Here is a 23,172-nt window from a genome sequence, read left to right as displayed (position 1 = left end):
GAGAAGACAAGATTAGAGAAAAAAGAGTAACAAGAAATGAACAAAGCCTCCAAGAAATATGGGACTATGTGAGAAGACCAAATCTGCGTTGATTGATGTACCTGAAAGTGATGGAGAGAATGGAACCAAGTTAGAAAACACTCTTCAGGATATTATCCAGGAGAACTTCTCCAACCTACCAAGGCAGGCCAACATTCAAATTCAGGAAATACAGAGAACACCACAAAGATACTTCTCAAAAAGAGCAACCCCAAGACACTTAATTGTCAGATTCACCAACGTTGAAATGAAGGAAAAAGTGTTAAGGGCAGACAGAGAGAAAGGTCGAGTTACCCACAAAGGGAAGCCCGTCAGACTAACAGTGGATCTCTCGGCAGAAACCCTACAAGCCAGAAGAGAGTGGGGGCCAACATTAAACATTCTTAAAGGAAAGAATTTTCAACCCAGAATTTCATATCCAGACAAACTCAGCTTCATAAGTGAAGAAGAAATAAAATCCTTTACAGACAAGCAAATGCTGAGAGATTTTGTCACCACGAGGCCTGCCTTACAAGAGCTCCTGAAGGAAGCACTAAACTTGGAAACAAACAACCGGTAGCAGTCACTGCAAAAACATGCCAAATTGTAGAGACCATCGATGCTAGGAAGAAACTGCATCAATTAATGGGCAAAATAACCAGCTAACATCATAATGATAGGATCAAATTCACACATAACAATATTAACCTTAAATGTAAATGGACTAAATGCCCCAATTAAAAGACACAGACTGGCAAATTGGATAAAGAATCATGGCCCATCAGTGTGCTATATTCAGGAGACCCATCTCATGTGCAGAGACACACATAGGCTCAAAATAAGGAGGTGGAGGAAGATCTACCAAGCAAATGCAAAGCAAAAAAAAGCAGGGGTTGCAATGCTTGTCTCTGAGAAAACAGACTTTAAACCAACAAAGATCAAAAGAGACAAGGAAGGCCATTACATAATGGTAAAGGGATCAATTCAACAAGAAGAGCTAACTATCCTAAATATATATGCACCCAATACAGGAGCACCCAGATTCATAAAGCAAGTCCTTAGAGACCTACAAAGAGACTTAGACTCCCACACCATAATAATGGGAGACTTTAACACCCCACTGTCAACTTTAGACAGATCAATGAGATAGAAGGTTAACAAGGATATCCAGGACCTAAACTCAGCTCTGCACCAAACAGACCTAACAGACATCTACAGAACTCTCCAGCCCAAATCAACAGAATATACATTCTTCTCAGCACCACATCACACTTATTCTAAAATTGACCACATAATTGGAAGTAAAGCACTCCTCAGCAAATGTAAAAGAACAGAAATCACAACAAACTGTCTCTCAGACCACAGTGCAATCAAATTAGAACTCAGGATTAAGAAACTCACTCAAAACCGCACAACTACATGGAAACTGAACAACCTGCTCCTGAATGACTACTGGATAAATAACAAAATGAAGGCAGAAATAGAGATGTTCTTTTTGAAACCAGTGAGAACAAAGACACAACGTACCAGAATCTCTGGGACACATTCAAAGCAGTGTGTAGAGGGAAATTTATAGCACTAAATGCCCACAAGACAAAGCAGGAAAGATCTAAAATCGACACTCTAACATCACAATTAAAAGAACTAGAGAAGCAAGAGCAAACAAATTCAAAAGCTAGCAGAAGGCAAGAAATATCTAAGATCAGAGCAGAATTGAAGGAGACAGAGACACAAAAAACCCTTCAAAAAAATCAATGAATCCAGGAGCTGGTTTTTTGAAAAGATCAACAAAATTGATAGACCGCTAGCAAGACTAATAAAGAAGAAAAGAGAGAAGAATCAAATAGATGCAATAAACAATGATAAAGGGGATATCACCACTGATCCCACAGAAATACAAACTACCATCAGAGAATAGTATAAACACCTCTATGCAAATAAACTAGAAAATCTAGAAGAAATGGATAAATTCCTGGACACCTACCCCCTCCCAAGGCTAAACCAGGAAGAAGTTGAATCTCTGAATAATAGATTCTGAAATCGAGGCAATAATTCATAGCCTACCAATCAAAAAAAGTCCAGAACCAGATGGATTGTACAGCCAAATTCTACCAGAGGTACAAAGAGGAGCTGGTACCATTCCTTCTGAAACTATTCCAATCAATAGAAAAAGGGAATCTTCCCTAACTCATTTTATCGGGCCATCATCATCCTGATACCAAAGCCTGGCAGAGACATAACAAAAAAAAAGGGAATTTTAGATCAATATCCCTGATGAACATCGATATGAAAATCTTCCATCAAATACTGGCAAATCGAATCCAATAGCACATCAAAAAGCTTATCCACTATGATCAAGTCGGCTTCATCCCTGGGCTGCAAGGCTGGTTCAACATATGCAAATCAATAAACATAACCCATCACATAAACAGAACCAAGGACAAAAACCACATGATTATCTCAATAGATGCAGAAAAGGCCTTTGGCAAAATTCAACAGCCATTCATGCTAAAAACTCTCAATAAACTAGGTATTGATGGAACGTATCTCAAAATAAGAAGAGCTATTTATGACAAACCCACAGCCAATATCATACTGAACGGGCAAAAAGTGGAAGCATTCCCTTTGAAAAGCAGCACAAGACAAGGATGCTCTCTCTCACCACTCCTATTCAACATAGTGTTGGAAGTTCTAGCTAGGACAATCAGGCAAGAGAAAGAAATAAAGGGTATTCAGTTAGGAAAAGAGGAAGTCAAATTATCCCTGTTTGCAGATGAGATGATTGTATATTTAGAAAACCCCATCTTCTCAGCACAAAATCTCCTTAAGCTGATAAGCAACTTCAGCAAAGTCTCAGGATACAAAATCAATGTGCAAAAATTACAAGCATTCCTATACACCAATAACAGACAGAGAGCCAAATCATGAGTGGACTCCCATTCGCAATTGCTACAAAGAGAATAAAATACCTGGGAATACAACTTACAAGGGATGTGAAGGACCTCTTCAAGAACTACAAACCACTGCTCAATGAAATAAAAGAGGACACAAACAAATGGAAGAACATTCCATGCTCATAGATAGGAAGAATCAATATCATGAAAATGGTCATACTGCCCAAGGTAATTTATAGATTCAATGCCATCCCCATCAAGCTACCAATGCCTTTCTTCACAGAATTGAAAAAAACTACTTTAAAGTTCATATGGAACCAAAAAGGAGCCTGCATAGCCAAGATAATCCTAAGTCAAAAGAACAAAGCTGGAGGCATCACACTACCTGATGTCAAACTATGCTACAAGGCTACAGTAACCAAAACAGCATGGTACTGGTACCAAAACAGATATATAGACCAATGGACCAGAACAGAGGCCTCAGAAATAACACCACACATCTACAACCATCTGATCTTTGACAAACCTGACAAAAACAAGCAATGGGGAAAGGATTCCCTATTTGATAAATGGTGCTGGGAAAACTGGCTAACCATATGTAGAAAGCTGAAACTGGATCCCTTCCTTACACCTTATACAAAAATTAACTCAAGATGGATTAAAGACTTATATGTAAGACCTAAAATGATAAAAACCCTAGAAGAAAACCTAGGCAATACCATTCAGGACATAGGCATGGGCAAAGACTTCATGACTAAAACACCAAAAGCAATGGCAACAAAAGCCAAAATTGACAAATGGGATCTAATTAAACTAAAGAGCTTCTGCACAGCAAAAGAAACTATCATCAGGGTGAACAAGCAATCTACAGAATGGGAGAAAATTTTTACAATCTACCCATCTGACAAAGGGCTAATATCCAGAATCTACAAATAACTTAAACAAATTTACAAGAAAAAAAAAACCCATCAAAAAGTGGGCAAAGGATATGAACAGACACTTCTCAAAAGAAGACATTTATGCAGCCAACAGACATATGAAAAAATGCTCATCATCACTGGTTATCAGAAAAATGCAAATCAAAACCACAATGAGATATCATCTTATGCTGGTTAGAATGACAGTCATTAAAAGGTCAGGAAACAACAGATGCTGGAGACGATGTGGAGAAATAGGAATGCTTTTACACTGTGGTATATTAGTTCACCCATTGTGGAAAACAGTGTGGTGCCGCCTCAAGGATCTAGAACTAGAAATATCATTTGACCCAGTGATCCCGTTACTGGGTATATACTCAAAGGATTATAAATTATTCTACTATAAAGACACATGCACACATATGTTATTATAGCACTATTCACAATAGCAAAGACTTGGAACCAACCCATATGACCATCGATAGACTGGATTAAGAAAATGTGGCACATATACACCATGGAATACTATGCAGCCATAAAAAAGGATGAGTTCATGTCCTTTGCAGGGACATGGATGACGCTGGAAACCATCATTCTCAGCAAACTATCACAAGGACAGAAAACCAAACACTGCATGTTCTCACTCATAGGTGGGAATTGAACAATGAGAGCACATGAACACAGTGCGGGGAACATCACACACTGGGGCCTGTCGGGGGGTGGGGGACTGGGGCAGTGATAGCATTAGGAGAAATACCTAATGTAAATGATGAGATGATGGGTGCAGCAAACCAACATGGCACATGTATACATATGTAACAAACCTGCATGTTGTGCACATGTACCCTAGAACTTAAAGTATAATAATAATTTAAAAAGTGAAAATGACTATCACGTTAGAAAAAGAGGAAAATGGTAAAATTATAGCATTCTCACAGGTTGGACTATGATGCCAACCTGTGAGCCCAATTATAACTATGGTTCATAATTCCCTGTTTCCAGAGAATTTTTTATGACAAGGGGAAATATCCACGGCATAATGTTGAGGGAAGAAAGTAGAATGCAAAACTGCAGACATGCTAATTGTGTGAAGCCAGGTATTAAATATGAAACACAGAGAACACTTACACATATTGGGGCTTTGAAAAAAAGACTGGGGGAAATTACATTGAGGGTTTTTTGTTTTGTTTTGTTTTTGAGACCAAGTTTCACCCTTGTCACCTAGGCTAGAGTGCGATGCACTCTCAGCTCACTGCAACGTCTGCCTCCTGGGTTCACGCCCGGCTAATTTTTGTATTTTTAGTAGAGACGAGTTTTCACCATGTTGACCAGGCTGATCTCAAACTCCTGACCTCAGGTGATCTGTCCATCGTGGCCTCCCAAAGTGCTGGGATTACAGGCATGAGTCACCATGCCTGGCCAACATCGAGATTTAAATGGCATTTTCTCCAAGTGATATGTTTTGGTTTTTTCTCTCTTTTTTTTGAGACAGAGTCTTGCTCTGTCACCCAGGCTGGAGTGCAGTGGCATGATCTTGGCTCACTGCAACCTCCGCCTCCTTGGTTCCAGTGATTCTCCTGCCTCAGCCTCCAGAGTAGCTGGGACTACAGGTGTGTGCCACCATGCCTGGCTAAGTTTGTTTGTTTGTTTGTTTTGAGATGGAGTCTCGCTCTGTCACCAGGATGGAGTGCAGTTGTGCGATCTCCGCTCACTGCAATCTCCACCTCCCGGGTTCAGCCTCCCTAGTAGCTCCCTGCCTCAGCCTCTCTAGTAGCTGGGACTACAGGCACGCGTCACCATGCCCAGCTAATTTTTGCATTTTTAGCAGAGACGGGGTTTCACCATGTTCGCCAGGATGTTCTCAATCTCTTGACCTCATGATCCGCCTGCCTCAGCCTCCCAGAGTGCTGGGATTACAGGCGTGAGCCACCATGCCCAGCCTTTGTATTTGTAGTAGAGACCAGGTTGTAGAGACAGGGTTTCACCATGTTGGCCAGGCTGGTTTCGAACTCCTGACCTCAAGTGATTTGCCTGTCTCAGCCTCCCAGAGTGTTGGGATTACAGGCAGGAGCCACTGTGCCTGGCCTCCAAGTGGTATGTTTTCTTTTTGACACTTGTCTGATTTTTTTTCCCCAAAAATTTCATTTACATTTATTTTCTTTATTGTTACCTTATTACTTTATTATTATATTTATTTTCTTTATTGTTTGCTTATTAGAAAAGAGGAAAAGGAATATCATTTAAATATTGTAAGATAAAAAATTGGAAGTTTGTTTCTAAGTTTTCAAGTTGCAACTTTAAACCTGGTTTATTCTTTTAGCTTGTGAGATTGGTTTTTCCGGACCTTGGCACTCGGAGGCTGGGCACTAGAGGAAGCACCAGGTAGGTTGAGAATTTTTGTTTTATTTCAAATGTTAAAAACAAGGATTTGGAAAATCACAAAATGAATGATAAAAAATGCAAAACAAAACAAACTATAAATAACAACTCTTACCAAAGAGTGTCCACAATTCACATTAATTCCCAGTGCCTGAAATCATTCAGTTGGTGCTAGAACCAAACACTGGCCTCTATTTTGTTAAAATATGAAGGTTACAATATATTTTTATTGTTCTACAGTTAGGTAAGTGTCTCATTCTTGAAATATTTAAATAATTAACACACATCAAGCAATGCAACTGTCTCCCAGGCTGGAGTGCAATGGTGCAAACATTGCTCACTGCAGCCTCAAGCCCCTGGGTTCAAGCAGTCCTTCCACTTCAGCCTCCTGAGTAGCTAGGACTGCAGGTGTGTCCCACCAGGCCTGGCTAGTGTTTGTGTGTTTTACAGACAAGGTTTTGCTAAACTGCCCAGGTGGGTCTCAAACTCCTGGGCTCAAGTGATCCTCCCACTTTGGCCTCCCAAAGCACTGGGATTACAGGCGTGATCCACCATGTCCGGCCTTGGAACTGTTTTAGTTACCCTTTGAACTAAAGTTTCTGTGTTCCTGAGTAGCTGAGATTACAGGTGCCTGCCACCACGCCCGGCTAATTTTTTGTATTTTTAGTAGAGACGGGGTTTTACCATGTTGGCCAGGCTGGTCTCAAACTCCTGACCTCAGGTGATCCACCCACCTCATCCTCCCAAAGAGCTGAGGTTACAGGTGTGAGCCACCGCGCCCGGCCCCAAGGTTGTATTTCTAATGTGAAAATAAATTCCAGCATTATTGGGTGCCTTGTGTCATAATTGTCACTCAATTATTATTGCTATTTGTTGCTTGTTTTAAATTGCGAGGGAAAATCAGTGAGAAGACATTGAAGCCAAATTAGGAAAGGGGGCTGCCACTTACCAAGGAATTGAAGACAGTGGAAGTGTTTGCCAAACCTAATATTGGGCAATAATTGAAAAAATGTTGTCTTAAGGCAGGACAAGCTGCTATAGTCCCCTGGGCTTAGCGGAGGAAGGTCTGGACTACAGAGAAGGCTCTTGACTTCCCTACTGGGTTTCTGACAGCTTCAGTGGAGGGAACCTTGGTGTCATTTTCCCTTCACCTGAAAAAGGTTAATGGGTGCTGGGGGGTGGGGGGGCAGTGGTTGAGGAGGCGGGGCAGGGCACAAGGAGGCTTTCCCTATCACATCTCTCTAAGATTAGCATGTCCTGCATCAGGCAAGCAGAGGAGAGCCTCCACAAACCTATTTCAAGGCTGATATGTGTGAAAGTGTATGAAGTTGCTTGTCTACATAACAGAGCTTGGTCAGACTGAAGGATTAGCTTTTCCAGAGAAATGCAGCCAATGATAAAACCTGGAGAAGAACTCCAAGTCTTCATTAGCTCACCTATTCTCTGCCTTCCATAAAGCATGTCAGTAGTTAGACAAAAGTTTAAAGACAGCCTTTATTTTTCCAGGTATCATTATGATGGAATCTGTATCAAGAAAAGCTCTTTCTTCTATGCCCAGTATTGCTACCTGATAGGTGAAAAAAGGTATCACAGGTTAGTAACTATCATTTTGGTACTTTGGTCTTGGGTCACAAGCCTGGTGAATGTTAGAACCATTCAGGCCAAGTGTGGTGGCTCACGCCTGTAATCCCAGCACTTTGGGAGGCTGGGGTGGAAGAATCGCTTGAGTTGAGTTCAGTAGTTCAAGACTAGTCTGGGCAACATGGCAAAACTCCATCTCTACTAAAAAATACAAAAGTTAGCCAGGCATGGTGTTGTGCACCGGTAGTCTCTGCTACTCGAGAGGCTGAGGTGGGAGGATCACCTGAGCCTGACAAGGTCCAGGCTGCAGTGAGCCGTGATTGCATCACTGCATTCCAGCCTGGGTGACAGAGTGAGACCCTGTCTCAAAATAGTAATAATAATAATAAATTAATAAATAAAAGAACCATTCATATTTTAGTTGTATCTAACTGAATTTTTGGTTGTTCTCTCTTTAAGTCCTCCTTAAGGAAACACACATATCACATCAACATTTAACCAATGCCCCTTTGTCAGCCTCTGGCAATGTCATTGGCCAGAGAAATGCATTTCTGCTTCATTTCCTTAAGACATTTCTCATTTTGACTGTCATCCAGTTGCCAAAGCCATTTTTCGCCGAGTCTATCCTTCTCAACCTTTCTGCAAAATTGGACACAATTGGGCACCTCTCTCAAAGCTTCCTTTAGCCCTCAGGACTGTGTCATCCAACACCCCCCACCCCAGCTCTGAATCCTCAGTCTCCTGCTCTTTCTGTTCTCCAATAAGCTTAGGCTTTCCCCGAGATCTCGTCTTGATAATCGCCATTACTCTTCCTACTGTTTGGCCCCAGACATCTCATTCTTTTTTATCTTTCACCTGTGGCCTCCTGCAGGTGGATGACTCCTGAATCCTCACTGGTCCTGACCTTGCCCACATCCTAGGCATTCCTCCCTGGCTCTCTACTGGACATTTCCATTTAGATGACCCACTGGTACCTCACCCTCAACATATGGAAATCTAAATTTAGCCTCTTCCTCCAAATTGTCTCTGCCCCTTGATTTTCTTAGTTCAATCTTGATACCAACAGATAGAACCTATACAAAGTGTCATCCCAAAGCCACCCCTGACCCCTGTGGGTCACAAAGCCTTGTTAACTTTTCTCTTTAAGTTCTCCTGAACTCACTCTTTTTGGTAACCAATATCTCCTTTAATCCTTTGTCATCTTACACTGAAATTATTTCCAGTGATCCCATATGGCCTCCCCCTCCTCAGCCTCTCCCTGCTCTAAACACAGCTACCAGATGAATCTTCCTAAAATTCTACATTTGCTTTGTCTCTTTCCTGCTCAGAAGCACGTGAGTGCTTGTTCTTACCTCCTGGATAAAGACCAACCCTAGGCTGGTGTTAGCCAAGTTCCTTCTGACTCCACTTTCCAACCGTGTTGCCTATTTCTCCCCAATATCAACCATAATTTAAGCCACACTCACTTTTCCCTGAACATATCAAATGCAGTACACCTTTGCTCCCACCATCCAACCTTCCATAGTGCCATTTCTTCTTGTCTCTATCTAATGGGACCTTCCTGAATCCCATCCGTACCTTCTGGACATACCTCAGAGACCATCTGCCCCATGGGACCATCCCCAACAATGCCAGCTACAGGAAAGCTCCTTCTTCCACTTCTTCATGCTGATCACTGTCCATCCATACAACCAGCATTCCTGCTATTTGAGCCTTCTTTGGCATAAAAAGATGATCATATATCCAAGTAGCCAAGGACAATATCAATTTCACTTGGAGCCCTGCATAATTATTAATTGTGCTCCTTTCACTCTCAAAGGTGTTCTAGTTTGAACAATAAATTAAAACGAATTATATGGTTACCTTTGGTATAAAGCATCCTATGTATGAGGCAGCTGCTGTGGTAGAGAGATGAGGAGCCTCCAGTATGGGTAAGACAAGGACCCTTTTCTCTGATAGCTTAAGAGGGAGGCTAAGATGTCCATTTACTTTGATCCTCAAATATAACATGACGAGTGTCAGAAAGGTACAAAAGGTACCATAAGAACTCAAAGATGTGGAACACACATTTTAAGTAGGTGACCATGAAGGGCCTACAAGGGCGTTGGGCTTTGAGCGAAGCAATGAAGAACAGATTAGAATTTTGACAGGTGGTGTCGGAGAAGGGGGCAGGAGTGCAGAGGACATCCAGGCTTAGGGGAGCAAAGATAAAGGTACATGAAGGCATGGGCTTCGTCCTGTACAGGCATGCATGGAGCTCTAGTAGGAGAAGATGAATCTGGAGGGAAAGTTCAGGGGGCCTAGATTACCAGGCTGGGCGGTGGGGGGTGTCCACAAGTCCTTTGGAGGCTTCCTTTGAGAAATAGAAGGGAATATCCACAAGGGCAGAAACCATGGTGCTTTGTTTGTTTCTGTCCTGCCGTGGTTTGAATGTTTGTGTCCTTCCAAAATTCACATTGAACCTGATCCCCAATGCAACAATATTAAGAGGTGGGGCCTTTCCAAGATGATTAGGCCATGAAGGCTCCACCCTCATGAATGGGATTAATAACCTTGTAAAAGAGGCTTCAGAGAGCTAGCTGGCCCTTTCGTCTCTTCTGCCATGTGAGGACACAGTGTTCATCTCTGTCATCCTTCTGCCTTCTGCCACATGAGGATGTAGCAACAAGGTACTATCTTAGAAGCAGAGAGCAAGAACTGGAGTTTGTTATGTTAAGTTAAATAAGCCAGACACAGAAAGACAAATATTGCATGTTCTCACTCATAGGAGAGAGCTAAAATAAGTTTATCTTGTGGAGGCAAAGAGTAGAATAGTGGTTACCAGAGGCTGGAGAGAATAGGGAGGAATGAAAGGTGGGTTAATGATTAATGGATATCAACATACAGTTAGATAGAAGGAATAAGTTCTAGTATTTGATAGCCTAGTAGGGTGACTATATATTATGTATTTCAAAATATCTAGAAGATTTGAAATGTCCCAACACAAAGAAATAATAAGTGTTTAAGGTAATAGATATGCTAAACACCCTGATGCATGTATCACAATATCACATGTACCCCATAAATGTATACAATTAGTATGTTAAAAAAGAAGAAGAAGAAGAAGCAAAGAGCAAGCTTTTACCAGACACCAAATCTGCCTGCACCGTGATCTTGGACTTCCCAGCCTCCAGAACCGTGAGAGATAAATTTCTTTTGTTTATAAAGTACCCAGTCTAAGGTATTTTGTTACAGCTGCGGGAACAAGGACATATTCCCAGAGTGGGCACTGAAATAGCTATTGGAGAACTGAAAATTCAGCATTGGGGTTTAAGAAGAAGAGTTGGGAAAGGAGAGGGTGACGAGCCTGGAGATGGCCCAAGGGCTGCTGCCGTTGTTCAGATTTACACTGGAATCAGACAGGAGGCAGGTCTGAGAGACCTCTTAGAGGCAGGGTCTTCAGGATCTGGCAGTTGGTCGAGTCAGTGTAGTAGAAGGGAGCAGAGATGATTCAGTCAAGCCTGTCCCACCTAAACCTAAAACTCAACCTCAAATAAAGTCACTGTGTTCTGTGCCAAACCAGCTCTTCCTCTTACATCTCTTATTCATCTCTTAGTCACAGGGATGGAAAAGTTACATTGGCAAAAATAGAGGAGCTAGGAAAAGGAATAGCTATAATGACAGATTTATTTTAGTGACTGTTAGAACATCCCTAGTGCGAATGTGTCCTCTCACTTGCTGATCTGTAGGCTCCTGAAAGGCTGGGTGTAGATCCTGCATTCCATTTTGTGCCCCCCCCCACCCCCACCCCCTGGCACCTAGCAGTCAGTTAACTAACAGGCAATTTGGAGAGCCCTGCATGCTCCAGGAAAACAAGTAACTAGGCAGGCAGTCGGCACTCAGAGGGGAGAGACCATTAGTATCCCGGGGACTCTGTTTGTTTCCGATGTCACAGAGAGAGGGGCTAGGAGTGGCCTTTGTGGGGGAATCAAAATAGGCTTTATCATCGGTGAGGAAGAGGAGGACTGCTAGAGGACAAAGATAAAGGCAAGAGTGACATCGGCTGGTCATGAGATAAGCCCAGCAACAGGTGTTATTCATGTACTCTATGCTCAGCATATACTTAATAATTGATCAACTTGGCAGAGAGCGGTGGCCCACGCCTGTAATCCCAGCATTTTGGGAGGACAAGGCGAGTGGATCACGAGGTTAAGAGATTGAGACCAGCCTGGCCAACATACTGAAGCCCCATCTCTACCACAAATATAAAAATTAGCCAGGTGTGGTGGCGTGTGCCTGTAGTCCCAGCTACTTGGGACACTGAGACAGGAGAATTGCTTGAACACAGGAGGTGGAGGCTGCAATGAGCCGAGATCGCGCCACTGCACTCCAGCCTGGGCGACAGAGTGAGACACCGTCTCAAAAAGAATAACAAAAAACAAAAACAAACAAAAATAATAGATCAACTTTAAAGTCTTGGCCAACTAAAAGATTTTTTTTTTAAAGCGTTAAGATTTAAGGATAACTTCACTACCAATGCCACATTCAGGACATACTAAAAGTGTATTTTAGAAAGCAGAAGTATAAGAAATGGTACGCTGTTGTTAATGAGCTGTACTGATGAAAAGTGTCTATTTTATTATATAAGGACCTGTGTGACAAATTCCTCATAAAAATTAGGTCTCAAAATAAATAAGTTTATCTCTCTGGTTTTCAGGTAATGAAAACTCTATAACTCATCTGCCATTTACTTATTTGTTCATTCATTTGAGTTCCTACAATAAGTCAGGCCTGTTCTAGCTACCGGTGATATAACAGTGAAGAAGATAAACAAAGTCTCTCCTTTTGTTAGCTTAGTTAGGAAAAAAGAATAAAAAAGGACAATAGACCAGGCATAGTGGCTCCTGCCTGTAATCCCAGCGCTTTGGGAGGCCGACATGGGCAGATTGTTTGAGTTCAGGAGTTTGAGACCAGCCTGGGCAATAAAGCAAGACCCCCATCTCTTCAAAAAATACAAAATTAAATATTTTATATTTAATATATATTTATATATAAATATTAGCTGGGCATGGTGGTGCACTTGTGGTCCCAGCTATTCAGGAAGCTGAGGTGGGAGAGTAACCTGAGCCCAGGAGGTCAAGGCTGCAGTGAGCTATGATCATGCCACTGAACTCCAGCCTGGGCTACAGAGCAAGACCCTGTCTCAGAAAAAAAAGGAATAATCTCGAGATGTGACCTGAAGACAATACAATGGAGTCATGGAGAGGCCTCCCTGAGACAACACCATTTGAACAGAGTGCCAGTCAAGAAGCTAAGTGAAGATCTAGAACAAGCGTTCCAGGCAGAGGAAAGGGCTGTGCAAAAGGCCTGAGGCAGAGATTAGTTCAAGGAGCAAGAAAGTCTGAGCGTGGACTTCAATGGGTGAGCAGGAGGGTGGGAGGAGAGGAACCTGAACACAGAGGTGAGGTAGAGGTTAGAGAGACTAGGGAGAGGCTTTTGTGGCAGCCCTGGAAGAAACAGCCCATTGAGATGAATGACTTAAATAATTTTAATTCTCCCAAGAGGCAGCAGCACACTATGCAATACTACATGTGGATAAGAGCAGAGACTGGAACAGACTGCCTGGCTCTACTGCTAGTAAGCTGTGTGATCTTAGGCAGGTCATTCAATCTCTCTGTGTCTCAGTTTCCTCATCCATTAATTAAGGATAACAGTATCTACTTCATGGGACTGTTGTGAGATTACATTAATTAATACAGGGAAAATGCTTAGTGCAGCATCTGGCACACAGTAAACATTCAGTTGGGCTCCTAAGCATATTGATCTGTACTTTGATGTATTTATTTTATCATGTCTGCATGATTTTTTCATGTTATTCATATAGTATTTTTACTCTAGTTATTGTATTTTTCAGTTGCATAATTTCCACTTGATTCTTTTGTATGACTTATATGACTTTGCTGAGGTTTTCAATTTTTTCATTTGTTTCAAGAGAATTCACAATTATTTGTTGGAGCATTTTTATAATGACTGCTTGAAAATCCTTGTCAGATAATTAAACATCTGACTCACCTCAGTCTTGGTATCAGTTGATTGTCTTTTCTCATTCAAATGGTGACTTACCTGGTCTTTGGGATTATGGGTGAGTTTCCATTGTATTCTGGGAATTTTGGTTATGTTAGGAGACTCTTGATCCTATTTAAATCTTCTGTTTTAGACAGAAGGCAGTCGCCCTGTTTAGGTTTGGTGTGTAGGTTCTGGCCTAATTTTATGGGCTGTGGGTCCAATGCCAGCTCATTTTCCTGAGCCTTTGCATGATATTCTTGTCTGCTTCATTCTTCTGGCACTGCTGAGACTTCTGATTAATCCCTACTGGTGCCACCTGCAGGGGCTCAACCCACTTCCATGGACCACTTTCTGTGGAGAGTGGGGAGAGCCAGAGTGGCTGGGCCTGGGTCTCCTTATGCCCTTTGGTGTAAGGAGGGAGGCATCAGGCTCTGCCAATGTTGTCATGTGGGGAGCATGACCTGCCATTTCAGTGCTCCACATGTGGAATGGGCATTGAATTGACCCACGGCTTCACTACTATGCATGCAGGTGGACAGTAGGGACCCTACATACACATACCCAGAGCACTGGCAGGCAGGCTGATCCTGATCCTGCCTGCCTGCCAGTGCTCTGGGTGTGGGTGTATGGAGCATGGAGGTCAGTCTACCAGAACTCTGAAGCTGCTACTGTGGGCAGATGGGTCACCAGTCCATGCCCTGGTTGTGGAAAGAGGGTTGCAGCCCCCTACTAGGTCTCCACTGGACTTCCCTTCCCTTTCCTAGTCCTTTGGCCAAAGTGCAGGCTTTTCTTGGGATTTTATGCCTACGCCTATTGACATGACAGACTGTGTTGCACATTTCTCCAGTGCTCAGTCCAGGGGTGTGTGGAAGACAAAAAGAAAACCCAGGGAACCCACCACATTGTCATTTCTGTACTCCTGTCATCTCTACCCAGTCTACCTTTTTCTTTCCAGCTTTCCGAGCTCTTCTATCCTTGTCAGTAGAATAATTTCCAAATATTTAGTTGTATTAGAGGCAGGAAAGGAAGGTGAATCTACACCACCTTGTTCCCTGTACATGATTTGTAATACAAGCTACCACAGATGCTTTTTGAAAACAAACCATACATACATTAGGAACCAATATTACTAGTGAGAGGAATGCTTAATTATATGATTGTGCCTAATACTTCAAAATATAATCAGTCAAAATACGATAGTGGAGACTTCTGGTTGGGACAAGATGAACCTCTTTCTTCATGCCCCTCCACACTAAGCACAACTGTAAACCCTGGAAATAATGCAAGAGGCAACCAAAGGAAAACTCCGAAAGGTGGTGATAAGAGAGTGAGCTGGTTTGGGACCCAGGACTGTACAATCAGCACTGCAGCAGAGCATCTTGCATCCCCCGCCCTGCACCCTGAAACCCAGACTCAATGTTTTCCAAGCCTGAAGTAGGAAGAGAAGGCAACCCAGGTAGATCCATTCTTCCTTCCTTGAGTTGCTCTAATAATATCAGGCAAAATAATTTTGGGGGTGGTTAATAGAGAAAATACTCTCCTTCCTTCCTGGGTCTGAGACACTCCTTTTCTACCAAGAGATACTGAGGGTGTGAGCCGATCTGCCTAGAGAGACCCAGCTTCAACAAGCCTCTTTGTCCAGGAAGCCTCTTTGTTCTGCAGCCTGACTGACTCTCTTCCGCTCCCTAGAGGTCGCCAGGAGCATCAGTAGGAGGAGTACCTCCCTCATGGAGAGAAGTCCCAAGGTCTAGCCCGGGGAAACCCTTCTCCCTCCTCAGATAGCACCAGCAGGAACCAGTGGGAGGCCCAGAGGCACCAGATAAACCAAGCAGGCTGAAAGAACACCACAAAGGCTCTGAAAATTAAGCTTTTGAAAACAAAAAACAAAGGAAAAAAAAACCCTGGAAGCAGGCAGAAAAATAACACATTACCTATAACAGTGATTTGAATGACAACACATTTATCATTGAAACCACCAAGAAAGCCAGAAGGAAGTGGCACAAAAGGTTTCAAAGGCTGAGATAAGAACTGTCAACCACAATTTCTACATCCAGCAAATTTATTTTCAGGAATGAAAGGGAAATAAAAATATTCCCAGGCAAAGAAAAACCAAAAGAATTTGCCACTAGCTGACTCACCCTTAGAGATCAGCTAAAGAAAGTTTTTCAAAGAGAAAGGAAATGGTAATAGAAGGAATGTTGGAGTGTCAGAAGAGAAAAAACAATGGGAAGAGCAGAAATATGGGATACATACAATACACTGTCCTTTGCGTCACAAGTTCTATGAATCATGTTTGATGAAACAAAAATCAGGCCTCCATCTGGTACTTGAGACAATGATATTTAAAAGTGGGGAAGATAAAGAGGCCTAAATGGAAAAAAGATTTCCATACCTCACTCAAAGTGGTGAAACATCACCAACAACAGACTGTGGTAAGTCACACGTGTCTATTGTAATACTCATGTGACCACTATGAGAACTATACCAAGAGATGTACTCAAAAATCCTACAATGAAATCAAGATAGAGTCCTCAATGCTGTTTAGTCCTCAGAAAGGCAAGAAAAGAGAAATAGAAGAATAAGAACCAAAGGAAACAAATAGAAAACAAGTAATAAAATGGCAGACTTAAGTGCTAACATACCAAGAATTACCTTAAATGTAAATTATCTTATATAATCAGCCAAAAGACAAGACTGGCAGAGTGAATTTAAAAAGAAAAAAATGACTCAAGAATATACTGTTGCCAAGAAACTCACTTCAAATTCAGTGACATAGGCAGGTTGAAAGTAAATGGATGGAAAAGATGTAACTTGCAAACATTAATCCACAGATAGCAGGAGTGGCTATGTTCATATCTAATAAAGCAGACTTCAGAGCAAAGAAAATTACTAGGGACAAAAAGGGACTGACTTAGTCCATTTTCTGTTGCTTATAACAGGTTACCTGAAACTAGGTAATTTATAAGGAAAATGAATTTATTTCTAACAGTTATGAAGGCTGAGAAGTCTAAGTTCAAGGGGCCACATCCGGTGAGGGCCTTCTTGCTGACAGGGACCCTCTGCAGAGTCCCGAGGAGGCCCAGGACATCACATGGCAAGGGGGCTGAGTGTGCTGGCTCAGGTCTCTTCCTCTTTTACAAAGCCAACAGTCTCATTCCCATGATAACCCATTAATCCATGAATCCATGAATTCTTAAAGGCAGGGCCCTCAAGATCAAATCACCTACCTCTTAAAGACCTCACCTCTCAATACTGCCACATTGAGGATTAAATTTCAACACGGGGGCTGGGCGTGGTGGCTCATGCCTGTAATCCCAGCACTTTGGGAGGCCGAGGTGGGCAGATCATGACATCAGAAGATCGAGACCATCCTGGCTAACCCGGTGAAACCCCGTCTCTACTAAAAGTACAAAAACAAAATTAGCCGGGCGTGGTGGCAGGCGCCTGTAGTCCCAGCTACTCAGAAGGCTGAGGCAGGAGAATGGCATGAACCTGGGAGGCAGAGCTTGCAGTGAGCCAAGATCGTGCCACTGCACTCCAGCCTGGGCGACAGAGCGAGACTCTGTCTCAAAAAAAAAAAAAAAATTTCAACATGAGTTTCAGAGGGGACAAATATTCAAACCATAACAAGGACCTTATATAATGATGAAAGGATCAATCCCCCAGGAAGACATAACCATCCTAAATGTGTGCACACTGAACAATCAAACTGCCCTTTCTTTTTCTCTGAGCCGTACTTCAGTGAATTCAGGTTATTCTAGCAAATCTCACCACTGCGCTAGGGATCTCCAAGACCACCTCCACTTGCAGAGATCCAGTAGGACTCACAGGACTTAGCATATAATTGTACGCATGGCTAAGATTTATGACAGTGACACAGTAAAGATACCCAGGATCATGATGGAAAAAGAGGCAGAGTCTGGTGGAACCCTTGTGAGGCTTCCTGTGTGCTCTCCCCTCCCCCATGAGGGATCATACAAAGTTCACTCCTCCCCCAGCAATGAAATGCAGCAACATGTGTTTGAGGTTTCTTCCCAGGGAAGCCCATTAGAGACTCGGCACCTAGAGTTTTTATTGAAAGCTGGTCACATAAGCACCCTATGTCTAGCACATGCCAACATTATAGACTCCTAAAAGGAAAGCAGGTGTTCAGCATAAACCATATTGTTTGTACAGTCTAGGCACAGGGAGCCACTCTTATCAGTTAGCGGTTGACTGGGAACACTCCAAGAGCCAAGTTCCCAGACCCTAGCCAAGGGCCAAACTTGGCAGCAGAGCTTTCTACAAGAGCAGTCTCAGGCCTGCAGTGTTATCTCTTTTCTGCACAGCTGCATAACCCTGTGGATATGCTTTAAAAAAACATTGACTTGGACTCTAAATGGGTGAATTGTACGGTATATGAATTATCTCCCAATGAGATTGTTTTTTTAAATCCCAGCAAGATTTTCTTGTAGACATAGACAAGCCTCTTCTAAAAAGTTATATGGAAAAGCAAATTGCTCAAACAAACTTGAGAAAAAGGAATAAAATGGGAGGCAAACACTCTCCCTTATATTAAGGCTCACCGTATAGCCACAGCAATCAGGATGGTGTGGTATTGATGGCGGCATGGACACACAGATCACCGGAACTGAGTGGAGGATACAGAAATAGATCCGCTCGGCTGTGCGTGGTGGCTCACACCTGTAATCCTAGCATTTTGGGAGGCTAACAGGAGAATCGCTTGAACCTGGGAGGTGGAGGTTGCAGTAAGCCGAGATTGTGTCATTGAACTCCAGCCTGGGTGACAAAAGTGAAACCCCATCTCAAAAAAAAAAAAAAAAAAAATCTACTCAAATACGTTCCACTGATTTTTGACAAGGGTACAAAATTAATTCAATGAAAGGGGCTGCTTTCAACAAATGGTGCTGGAACAATTAGAAAACCACAGGCAAAAAAAAAAAAAAATGAACCTCAGTCTAATCTTCACAATGTATATGAAAATTAACTCAAAATGGATCGTAGACTTAAAGCATAATATTAAACTTTAAAAACCTTGGACAAAATCATTGGGACTTGCACACAAAAAGTTCTCAGACCAGACACCAGAAGTATGATCCATAAAAAGAAAATGTAAAGTTGGACCACATCAAAATCAAAACTTTTGCTCTCAGAAAGCCCATGTGAAGAGGAGGGAAAGACAAGCTACAAATGGGAGGAAAACATTTGCAAACCACATAACTGACCAAGGACTAGTATCTAGAATATAGAAAGAAGGCTCAAAACTCAACAGTAAGAGAAACAAACAATCCAATTAGAAAATGGGCAAAAGACATAAACATATGATAAAGCAATTGTAAATATGCACATGAAGGGACACTCAGTCCATTAGTCACTGTGGAAATACAAATTAAAACCACAAAGAGGCGGGGCGTGGTGGCTCACACCTGTAATCCCAGCGCTTTGGGAGACTGAGGCAGGCGGATCACCTGAGGTCAGGAGTTCAAGACCAGCCTGACCAACACGGTGAAACCCTGTCTCTACTAAAAATACAAAAAATTAGCCGGGCATGGTGGCAGGTGCCTGTAATCCCAGCTACTGAGGAGGCTGAGCCAAGAGAATCGCTTGAACCTAGGAGGTGGAGGTTGCAGTGAGCCTAGATTACGCCATTGCACTCCAGCCTGGCAACAAGAGCGAAACTCCGTCTCAAAAAGAAATAAATAAATAAAACATAAAACCACAATGAGATATCACTACTCACCTACCAGATTGACTAAAATAAAAAATAGTGACAGTACCCAATGCCAGCAAGGATGTAGAGAAGCTAGGTCACTCACACAATGGGAAGGTAAAATGGTCTAGCCACTCTGAAATACAGTTTGGCAGTTTCTCATTAAACCAAACATACAATTTACCATCCAAACCAGCAACTGCACCTTGGGCATTTATTCCAGAGGCGTGAGAACTTATAGCCACACAGAAACTTGCATACAAACATTCATAGCAAGTTTATGTGTAATAGCCCAAAACCGGAATCAGCCTAGATGTCCTTCAATAGGTGACTGTAAATAAACTATGATCCATCCATAGTGTGGAACACTACTCAACAATAAAGAGGAATAAACTATTACTTGGAAGCAATCTAAGTGTCCATCAACTGATGAATGGATAAAGAAAATTTGGTACATATACACAGTGGAGTACTATTCAGCTATAAAATAGAATGAGATCCTGTCATTTGCAACAACATACATAATGAATAAGATCTAATATTCACTAGCACAACAGGTGACGATAGTCAATAATAATTTAATTGTATATTAAAAAATAAAAGTATAATGATATTGTTTGTAACACAAAGGATAAATGCTTGAAGTGATGGATACCCCATTTATCCCTATGTGATTATTACACATTGCCTATATCAAAATATCTCATGAACCCCATAAATATATACACCTACTATGTACACACAAAAATTAAAAATTAAAAAAAAAGAGGAACAAACTATTGACACACAACTTGAATGAATCTCTAGGGAATTTTGCCGAGTGGAAAAAACTCCAATCCCAAAAAATTATATAGCATATGAGTCCATTTATAAAATATTTTGAAATGACGTAGGGGTGGGGAAAGCAAGAGATGAATGTAGTTGTTTGTGGTGGTGGATACATGAACCTGCACAGGTGATACAATTGTCTAGAGATAAATATACACACAAATGAGTTTAAGTAAAACTTGGGAAATTTAAGATCAGCAGAGTGTATCAACGTCAGTATCTGGGTTGTGATATTATACCATAGTTTTTGCAAAATATAACCATTGGGGGAAGCTAAGCAGGGTGTAAAAGAGATCTCTCTGAATTATTTCTTTCCTTCCTTCCTTCTTTCTTTTCTTTTGTCTTCCTTTCTCTTTTTTCCTTTTTTTCTTTTCTTTTTTTTGAAACATCTGTCGCCCAGGCTGGAGTGTGGTGACGTGGCATAATCACGGCTCACTACAGCCTTGGCCACTTAGGCTCAAGTGATCCTCCCGCCTCAGCCTCCCAAGTAGCTGAGATCACAGGCAGGCACCATCATACCTAGCTATTTTTTTGTTTTGTTTTTTTGTGGAGACAGGGTCTTGTTGTGTTGTCCACACTGGTCTTGAACTCCCGGCCTCAAGGGATCCTCCTGCCTCAGTCTCCCAAGTAGCTGGCAACAGTTGGGAGCCACTGCACTTGTCTAATTATTTTTATTTTTTTGTAGGAGATGGGTCTTACTATGTTGCCCAGGCTGGGCAACTGCTGGGCTCAAGTGATGCTCCTGCCTCAACCTCCCAAAGTGCTGAGATTACAGGCGTGAGGCACTGCACCCAGCCTGAATTATTTCTTACAACTGCATGTAAATCTACAATTATCTTCATAAGAATTTCAATTAAAAATGATAAATCAAGCAGAATCCTATAATTCAGGAAATGACATCATGACAGGCCCCATGAAGTACCCCACAGCCCTTTCCTGCCCATTTCTTGGGGGCGTCCGAGGTCTCAGCGTTTCTTCCACTGACGCCCATTTTCTCTTCTCACGGTTGGAGTGCGACTCCTTCCTTTCTTTCAAAGCACTCTCCTGGCATTTCCATCCGTGCACACAGTTGCTTTTCCTCTGGACACACAGGCATCGTTGCCTTTAACAGAACCAGAGCAGGGCTCCTTAGCAGAGGGAGGTCAGCGGCCAACAGAGGACCAGAGTGCTGCCCACCTGGAGGTGGTCAGTCCCCACGGTGTGCAGCTGTGTGTGCACAGGGTGTGTTCTCACACAAGGCTTTTACGGATGTGATCTCTATTGTCTTTAAAACCCAGAAGCGAGCCCTCTAGCAAACCTACGATGAGTATATTGGTCTTTCCCCCAATGTTTTATGCCTGGGTGAAGCAGCCATTTCTCTATGTGTGCAGCAATTGTGGAGTGATTTGCAAAAACTCTCCTACTAATATTTGCCTAAGGGAGGAACTGGAATTTCATTTTGGTTGGGGGTGAGGGTGGTTAAAAAGAGCACGCCTTGCTAGGACCATCTTAGAGTAGAACATACAAGCTCTCCCAAATCAGTTCTCAGAGTCACCGAGCTGTGCGCAGGCTGTTCAAGGGCATCTCATTCATCTTTATCTCTTCTTTCTGGACCTTGTGTTAAGGAAAGAAATGGAAACACCAATAAGAGCATTGTCTTAGAGAGATTTGGCCATGAACCAGGATTGTAGCAAAGGGGCAACTTCTCTCACTACCACCAAGTACTCCAAAGAAGCATAGAATCTAATTAAAATAAATGTAGTCTCAAGATAAGCCCTTATCTCCTCTCTATTGCTTCCATATTGCCCCCTAAGCCCCGTAAGTTTAGGAATTCTGATTCCCAGGTCCCTGAACCTGCATATCCCGCTCCTCCCTCCACACCCATCTGCTGGGGAGGGGAGAAGAGGGTGCCCACAGATGCAGCAGGGGGGTCGTGACAGAGCTGGGAACCAGGGCGCTGGTGGTCCACTTAACTGGACACCTGGAGAGGTGGCTGAGCAGCAGGTGGGGGCGTTCGTTTTCACTGGGGTGGGATGGGGATTGTGGTGAATCGTGCTGAAAAATGCAGAGGCAGCATCTGTCCTCACCAAGGAGAGACCAAGGTTTGATTTTTAAAACAAATGAACAGCTTGAGGCTATTTTTTTAAATGAAAATGACCATAAATGTGCAATGTGTGCCACACGAACAAGACCACTTCACAAAGTCCAGCACATTCCCCCTCCCTTCCTGCTCCCCTATCAGGGCAGAATGGCCTCCCCAGATTCCAATCCCGTTTAGTTGGCAACCGGATTGAGGTTTGGACCTGGGAATAATTGCTGACTCAGAAATTCATGGAAGGATCCAGGCCAAAGTATAAAATACTTTATTATTGTCTAGGGGAACAGGGGAGTGGAGAACGTGTGTGTGTATGTGTGTGTACGTGTGTATATGTGCGTGTATTATATCACATCTGGAGAAACAGCTCTGTGTAATTAACCTTTATTCTCCACCTCTTAGGCAAAATCCCTGGGTTTTGTTTCAAGGATAAATTTGTTGTCATTTTCCAAACATGAATCCCCATTCTATGTCATGTAAAGTCTGCAATCAGCCATTGGGAGGCTCAGGTTTCCCTTGGGGATATGTGGAAACAGCCTCGCCCTCATCCCTCCCGAAACACACACACTTTCCTCTCTCACCACGTCAGCTTTTTCAACTCGGCTTGTTAAAGGCCTTTAAAAAGCTTCTAAAACTGTGCCTTCAACACGCCGTGCCTTTGTTCTTCCACGCCTTTGTTCTTTTGCCAGCCATGAGCTCAGGGGGGCTGCCTGGTGGGCCTGAGCC

At 42.6% G+C, this 23,172-nt stretch overlaps 1 protein-coding gene across 19 annotated transcripts in view; it reads left to right on the top strand.

The window, feature by feature from the left end:
- Window positions 1–23,172, top strand: part of LOC100446089 (DNA-binding protein RFX8) — an 83,304-nt gene that overhangs the window by 22,697 nt on the left and 37,435 nt on the right. For 8 of the 19 annotated variants that reach the window (XM_054547404.2, XM_054547405.2, XM_063713380.1 and 5 more), the window contains exons 3-4: window positions 6,150–6,211; window positions 7,715–7,801. The exons of 6 other annotated variants lie outside the window; for them this stretch is intronic. In XM_054547404.2, the coding sequence (XP_054403379.1) occupies window positions 6,150–6,211; window positions 7,715–7,801 (149 nt within the window). Of the gene's footprint in view, window positions 1–807; window positions 4,480–6,149; window positions 6,212–7,230; window positions 7,369–7,714; window positions 7,802–23,172 lie in introns of those variants that run through there. 5 more of the 19 variants (XM_063713379.1, XM_054547403.2, XM_054547415.2 and 2 more) reach the window with 3 other exon arrangements.

This window comes from Pongo abelii, chromosome 12 (assembly GCF_028885655.2).
Source record: "Pongo abelii isolate AG06213 chromosome 12, NHGRI_mPonAbe1-v2.0_pri, whole genome shotgun sequence".
NCBI lineage: Eukaryota > Metazoa > Chordata > Mammalia > Primates > Hominidae > Pongo > Pongo abelii.
Note: the sequence above shows the minus strand (reverse complement) of the source record. Positions and strands in the feature narration are given on the sequence as shown.